Source organism: Hordeum vulgare, chromosome 3H (assembly GCF_904849725.1).
Source record: "Hordeum vulgare subsp. vulgare chromosome 3H, MorexV3_pseudomolecules_assembly, whole genome shotgun sequence".
Classification (NCBI taxonomy): domain Eukaryota; kingdom Viridiplantae; phylum Streptophyta; class Magnoliopsida; order Poales; family Poaceae; genus Hordeum; species Hordeum vulgare.
Window position 1 is genome coordinate 148,832,441 of NC_058520.1, and position 7,530 is coordinate 148,839,970.

The window sequence follows — 7,530 nt, forward strand, 5'->3', positions numbered from 1 at the left end:
ATTTCCGTTATGCTTTATTATGGAAAGGGGGAAAGCCCGGTTCAAAAAAAGTATATTACATCGGATGTATGTACACAATATTTGAGTCAGACTCTGTATGTGACAGAGTGGTGAAGAGAAATTTATACACGAGCCTATCAAATTTTCTGGAGTTTTTACAGTACATATCCTAATAATTTGATAATTAACCTAACTAGTTTGGTCCAACTTGTGCAAGACCATTGTAACCGCGACGAAACTAGTTTAGTACTACATCTTGAAGCCTCATTGCAACTTGTCCAGACAATATGACACTTGGTATGTAATTATGAACACCGTCATACAGAAGCATCTCTTAATTCTGTCACATAAGTATGCAGACCATAGAATTTCCCGCAGAATAGCGGTATCGCAGACTCATTGGTTCGCATAGAATTTCGGGGCAATACCTTGGTTTTTCTTCAACCAAGGTACGTGTTATCTTCTCGGAGTTAAAATCAAAATTCAAAAAAGGCTTCTCCGACTAAAATCTTGGTTTTTACTCAGAGAAGCCTTTTTTGAATTTTGCAAGGTACGTGTTATCCTATATATTACAATATGTAAGGGGACAAACAAAAACACAAGACATGCTGCATGTGATGGATTGATGGGCTTCGTGATTCTTCTTGCTCAAGACATACTGGGTCTTCTTTCACTAGATTTACTATGGATCTCATAAAATGTAGCTTTCTGTAATGAAATTTTATTTATATCATGTTAGTCACTTAGATGCAAGACATGAACATGTTAAAGATGACTAACATGGAAAGCATATGCATGACTGGACGTACACATTATGTAGTGCAAAACTCATGTAGGATTCAAATACATAAGAGTTATAGGTCAATGGCAATCATCATGTCAAATTTAAGTCTTAAAAATATGGTTAGTTATATTATGATGTATTTTTATAACATATTTTTCATTAAAAAAATCCTAATATAGCTGAAAATGTCATCATTGCATAGAACACGAAAAGTTACACAATATTCATATACGGCACGTTTTCATCGGATGTACGGATTAAAAGTTACATCAGTTTTAATATAAGATAGTGTGACTCCTTACAGTCAGGCGCCACACAATGTAGTGTGGCTCCTTACTCTTAGGCGCCACATAATCAGTAGTGTAGCCCCGGGTGTCACGTTGGCAAGAAGTGCAATGCCCATATGCTAGGCGTTACATAGTGTAGTGTGACGTCCGACTGTCGGACGCCACATAAAAGGATCGACTGAATGAATTTATTTTAAACGTAATTTAGTTTGTGAATTTGTTTCGTTTACGGGTCAATTTTGTGGATTTTGCCTCTCCTCGCCGAGGATGGGGATTCCCCTCCCAAGAACGAAAACGTTTTAAAATGGACAGCTTCCATCCACTCCCCCACTCTACTCGATACCGGGTCTCCGCCTAGTAAACTGTGCGTGCTCAGCCTCAGCTCAGCTCGCTTCTGCTCTGCTCTGCTCAGCTTGCTCAGCTACCCCCACTCGCCTCGCTTGTCCTCTCCCCCATCCATCTCCATCTCAATAACAGCACCCACCAACTCGTCCCCCCCGCACACTCGCCGTCGCCAATGCCGACGCCCATGTCGCCGTCCTTCTTCTGACCCCGACGCACCTCGAGCGCGCCCAGCCAAAGAACCGTCCCATCGCCGACGCAGCCGAGACGAGACCACCATGGCCGCCTTCCTCCCCCTCCTGCTGCTCGCCGTGGCGGCCAATGCCGCCTTGATGGTGACCCCGGCGCTCGGGCTCAACCAGGACGGCCTCTACCTGCTTGACGCCAAGCGCGCGCTCACCGCCTCCGCGCTCGCGGACTGGAACCCCCGCGACGCCACGCCCTGCGGCTGGACGGGCGTCTCCTGCGTCGACGGCGCCGTCACGGAGGTCTCGCTCCCCAACGCCAACCTCACCGGCTCCTTCCCGGCCGCGCTCTGCCGCCTCCCGCGGCTCCAGTCCCTCAACCTCAGGGAGAACTACATCGGCCCCGACATCGCCAAGGCCGTCGCCGGATGCAAGGCGCTGGTGCGCCTCGACCTGTATATGAACACGCTCGTCGGGCCGCTCCCCGACGCGCTAGCCGAGCTCCCGGAGCTCGTCTACCTCAGCCTCGAGGCCAACAACTTCTCCGGGCCCATCCCGGACTCCTTCGGCACGTTCAAGAAGCTCCAGTCGCTCTCGCTCGTCAACAACCTGCTCGGCGGCGAGGTCCCGGCGTTCCTCGGCCGCATCTCCACGCTCCGGGAGCTCAACATGTCCTACAACCCTTTCGCTCCCGGTCCAGTGCCGGCCGAGCTCGGCGACCTCACCGCGCTGCGCGTGCTCTGGCTCGCCAGCTGCAACCTCGTCGGCTCCATCCCGGCGTCTCTCGGCCGGCTCGCCAACCTCACCGACCTCGACCTGTCGTTGAACGCGCTCACCGGCCCGATACCACCGGGGCTTGCCGGTCTGACAAGCGCCGTTCAGATCGAGCTGTACAACAACTCGCTCTCCGGCACAATCCCGAAGGGATTCGGCAAGCTCGCAGAGCTCAGGAGCATAGATATCTCCATGAACCGCCTCGGTGGCGCCATCCCGGATGACCTGTTCGAGGCGCCAAAGCTGGAGAGCCTGCACCTGTACTTGAACTCGCTCACGGGGCCCGTGCCGGACTCCGCGGCGAAGGCGTCCTCGCTCGTTGAGCTGCGCCTGTTCTCGAACCGGCTGAACGGCACGCTGCCGGCCGACCTCGGTAAGAACACGCCACTGGTGTGCCTGGACTTGTCCGACAACTCCATCTCCGGCGAGATCCCAAGGGGCATATGCGACCGCGGCGAGCTGGAGGAGCTGTTGATGCTCAATAATGCGCTTACCGGGCGCATCCCCGAGGGGCTCGGGCGATGCCATAGGCTGCGACGGGTGCGGCTCTCCAAGAATAGGCTCGACGGCGATGTGCCCGGCGCGGTCTGGGGCCTGCCGCACTTGGCGCTTCTGGAGCTCAACGACAACCAGCTTGCCGGGGAGATCTCCCCTGTCATCGCCGGCGCGGCCAACCTGTCCAAGCTGGTTATCTCCAACAACCGGCTAACCGGGAGCATCCCCTCGGAAATTGGATCCGTCGCCAAGCTGTACGAGCTATCGGCAGACGGCAACATGCTCTCAGGGCCTCTTCCCTCGTCTCTTGGCAGCCTCGCGGAGCTCGGCCGGCTCGTGCTCCACAACAACTCGCTATCTGGTCAGTTGCTCCGGGGAATCCGTTCTTGGAAGCAGCTTAGCGAGCTCAACCTTGCCGACAATGGCTTTACCGGAGCCATACCACCGGAGCTGGGTGACTTGCCGGTGCTCAACTACCTTGACCTCTCCGGCAACCGTCTCACCGGCCAAGTACCTGCTCAACTGGAGAACCTGAAGCTGAATCAGTTCAACGTTTCTAACAACCAGCTCAGTGGCCAGCTTCCAGCGCAGTATGCAACGGAAGCATACCGCAGCAGCTTCTTGGGCAATCCAGGGCTCTGTGGAGACATTGCCGGTTTGTGTTCTGCTTCGGAAGCAAGTTCAGGGAACCACTCTGCGATTGTCTGGATGATGCGGTCGATATTCATATTTGCGGCTGTTGTCTTGGTCGCCGGCGTCGCATGGTTCTACTGGAGGTACCGGAGCTTCAACAAAGCGAAGCTGAGAGTGGAGCGCTCAAAATGGATATTGACATCCTTCCACAAGGTGTCATTTAGTGAGCATGATATCCTGGACTGCCTTGATGAGGATAATGTCATTGGCAGTGGTGCATCCGGGAAGGTTTACAAGGCGGTGCTCGGCAATGGCGAAGTGGTCGCCGTCAAGAAGCTGTGGGGCGGCGCGGCGAAGAAGGACATCGACGGCGAGGGGTCGGCGGCAGACAACAGCTTCGAGGCCGAGGTGAGGACGCTTGGCAAGATTCGACACAAGAACATCGTCAAGCTCTTGTGCTGCTGCACGCACAATGACTCCAAGATGCTGGTGTACGAGTACATGCCCAATGGTAGCCTCGGGGACGTGCTTCATAGTAGCAAGGCTGGTTTGCTGGATTGGCCTACGCGGTACAAGATTGCGCTGGATGCAGCTGAGGGCCTATCCTACCTGCACCAGGACTGCGTGCCAGCCATCGTCCACAGGGATGTCAAGTCGAACAATATCCTCTTGGATGCAGAGTTCAGTGCTTGTGTTGCAGATTTCGGTGTTGCCAAGGTGGTGGAGATGGCTGGCCGGGCGCCCAAGTCCATGTCGGTGATCGCTGGATCATGTGGATACATTGCTCCTGGTGAGAGTTTCTGAATGTTTCACAAGTTCAGTTATATAAGTCGTTTGATATGCGTACACGTAAGTCTGATCAAAAGTTGCTCTACTTTGTGCAGAGTACGCGTACACGCTCCGTGTGAACGAGAAGAGCGACATATACAGCTTTGGCGTGGTCCTCCTGGAGCTCGTGACCGGGAAACCACCGGTCGACCCCGAGTTCGGCGAGAAGGACCTGGTGAAGTGGGTGTGCAGCACCATTGATCAGAAAGGAGTAGAGCCGGTCCTGGACAGCCGGCTTGACATGGCCTTCAAGGAGGAGATCAGCAGGGTCCTGAACATCGGCCTCATCTGCGCGAGCTCGCTGCCGATCAACCGCCCGGCGATGCGGAGGGTGGTGAAGATGCTGCAAGAGGTGCGCGCCGACCCGAGGCCGAGGCTGGACAAGGACGGCAAGCTGTTGCCGTACTACTACGACGACACCTCCGATCAAGGGAGCAGTGTCTAAGTCTAAGGTAAACCGCAGAGCATAACACGTCGGCCCCTTTCCATGACTCGCCGAGCTCTAGGCAGGGAAGGTCCTAGGTAGAATCATGGCCAGTTTACGCCACAAGTTAACACAAGCTAAGCTAATGGGGTAAATCTGGAGTGCTGATTTTGATGGCTGAACCGCTTGTTGCCGACGCCTCCAGCGCCACTGTGATCTGGAGTTGCTGTGCGCTCCAGTCGGTCGGCAATGGAGGACAAGTGGGAGTTGGGGCATAGCTAGCTAGCGGCGGTGTTCTTGGTTGTTCTAGCTGTCTGTGGGCCGTGCCATTGATTCCGGTAGGGACGCAGGGTAGATGGTTTGTATGGCCTTGAAGAAAAGTATGCCAACGGAAGGAATCCAAATGTAGGCGTGTAATTAGTACTAGTAGTATGTTGCTTTCGCTTTCTGTCGATGAAATGTAATGTTTGCTCCATGCTCCTGGACCATATATGGGTGGTTGTTGCATCGACTATGTATGTATCTCCAGCCATTTTACTTTGTTTTCCGGGGTCCAGCTATTTAGTTCGACTCAGAACAGATATGAGTTCGAATGGAATACTACTAGAGTACTACTGTAGTAGTAGAATTTTGTTAGTTCTGTATTCTTGGCCATCCATCCCAAATGATTGCGTTGCACATACGTACTCCCGATTTTTTTGTTGCGTACATCTTGGGGGGGGGGGGGGGGGGGGGAGGTTGCCGTGGAGGAGTTAAATGGAGACTATTCAGCAGAACCTGTTCATTGTATTATTGAAGTATCTGCAGTGGCGTCTGCCTCGGAATTTCTCTGTATTTTCTGTACCACATACGCACGCACCAGTTTCTGTCGGCAAGTTGTTCAAGGCTTGGGAGCCACGGGTGTCGGTTTCCCGCCGTGCCCATCTTTGTTTCATTTCGGAGCCCAAGTTGCTGTGGTGAAGGCGCTCGGTTTTGTATGCTGTTGTCTGTTTCATTGCGGAGCCCAAGTTGCTGTGGTGAAGGCGCTCGGTTTTGTATGCTGTCGGCTGTGTTGGAGTTCGGATTGGTTTTCACGATCGGCATCTCGTTTCGCGTCGAAGAGGGCAGCCACACACATGCAAATTTGAATTTGAACGAGTGTTGAGTGTTCTACACTTCTTATGCTACGGTGCCACGCATGTGGATTTGGATGCTCGATCTGTTATGCAAACGAGGACGTTGTTGGGTTCACGAAAAATGGGAACGGGGCCGGTGTTGGAACTTGGACTGGAGTAGCGCTGAAGGCTTTCTTCATGGCACCCTACGTATCTTGCCCAACGACCCCTCTCCACTATTTAGGTGTGCTCCGCGACGTTGTAGAAGCTACTAATTGTGGAGATTTGCGTGGATTGCACCAGCAGCAAAATGTAGAAGTAGACTTCTAGTTGTGGCTTATCATCAACTCATAGAGAAAAAAAAATTACAACAACAATTGGAATATAGATGATCACAACAACAACAATTAGTACCAACCTCACAAAATTTGATCAAAAGGGTGACTTTCATTCAAGTTCGAAGATAATTTACATAAAATGATCGATATTTCAATCGTTTAACTAAAAGAACAAGCAAACAATCTAAACCCTATATCGAAAGACCATCTCATACGCGTGGTCGCCCTGCCCAGCCGCACCACCTTCTCTACTCGTGCCGTCGTCGTTGTTGTCATGGTCCCTCCAGCAACAAAATGACGCCAAAGAGCCGCGACAGCCTTGTACGACGGCTGCCTGCCGCTCACGGAGCCACAACGGCAACCTTGTACGACAACTCCCTGCCGCTCGCGGAGGAGTCGCTTCGCCTCTTTCTGCGTCGTGCGGAGTGCCGCCACAACCACTCACGGTGTGGCTTTCGGAGCCCTGGCGGCGGCCTTGACATGACCGACGTTGGCAGAGGAATCGCAAGCGACCACTCCTCGTAGATCTTGGCGAGTTCGCCGTCAAGGCGGCGACGACGCTTGTCGACCGTTTCCACTGTGGTCATGGACCGGTCGAGCGCCCTAGCCGGTGAGGTCCGTGTCATTGCGGACCTATTCTGACGCCACATCCGTCTTGGCGAATGTGGAGCCGCGACCGACATCGCGCCGGTCGTACCTCGTGTGATGTCGCACCGCACGCTTGGCCTCGGATACCACAACCTGAGAGCCGAAGGCACCGCCGAAGCCTCCGTCTCCCAGGTAGTGGAGGATTCGGCGACATGCCTTGGCGATCGGGGGAAGCACCCCCTCGGGGTGGTGGCGACGATGGCGAGTCGATCCGCGTGTAGCGTCTGTGCGGTGGCATCGACGGCTCAAACGTCACAGGGCAGATGCGCTAGGGGACAGAGGCTCCTGCTTGATGCGATCACCGATGTGAAGGCCGAGGTTGCGCGACGGGGACGTCGGGTCATGTTGGGGAACGTAGCATGGGAAACAAAAAAATTCCTACGCGCACGAAGACCTATCATGGTGATGTCCATCCACGAGAGGGGATTTCCGATCCACGTACCCTTGTAGATCGCACAGCAGAAGCGTTAAGAAGCGCGGTTGATGTAGTGGAACGTCCTCACGTCCCTCGATCCGCCCCGCGATCCGTCCCACGATCCGCTCTAATCTAGTGCCGAACGGACGGCACCTCCGCGTTCAGCACACGTACAACTCGACGATGATCTCGGCCTTCTTGATCCAGCAAGAGAGACGGAGAGGTAGATGAGTTCTCTGGCAGCGTGACGGCGCTCCGGAGGTTGGTGGTGATCTAATCTCAG

At 53.7% G+C, this 7,530-nt stretch overlaps 1 protein-coding gene across 1 annotated transcript; it reads left to right on the forward strand.

Moving 5' to 3' along the window:
* Positions 1–1,387: 1,387 nt before the first annotated feature.
* Positions 1,388–5,388, forward strand: LOC123443303 (receptor-like protein kinase HSL1). The gene is made up of 2 exons (XM_045119640.1): positions 1,388–4,290; positions 4,385–5,388. The coding sequence occupies exons 1-2, from the start codon at positions 1,692–1,694 to the stop codon at positions 4,771–4,773; spliced, it is 2,988 nt and encodes a 995-aa protein (XP_044975575.1). The 5' UTR covers positions 1,388–1,691; the 3' UTR covers positions 4,774–5,388.
* Positions 5,389–7,530: the final 2,142 nt, after the last annotated feature.

Coding starts and splice junctions, on each gene's coding strand:
- LOC123443303 (XM_045119640.1), top strand. CDS start 1,692: ATGGCCGCCTTCCTCCCCCTCCTGCTGCTCGCCGTGGCGGCCAATGCC. Junction 4,291..4,384: donor ATGTGGATACATTGCTCCTG/GTGAGAGTTTCT, acceptor TACTTTGTGCAG/AGTACGCGTACACGCTCCGT.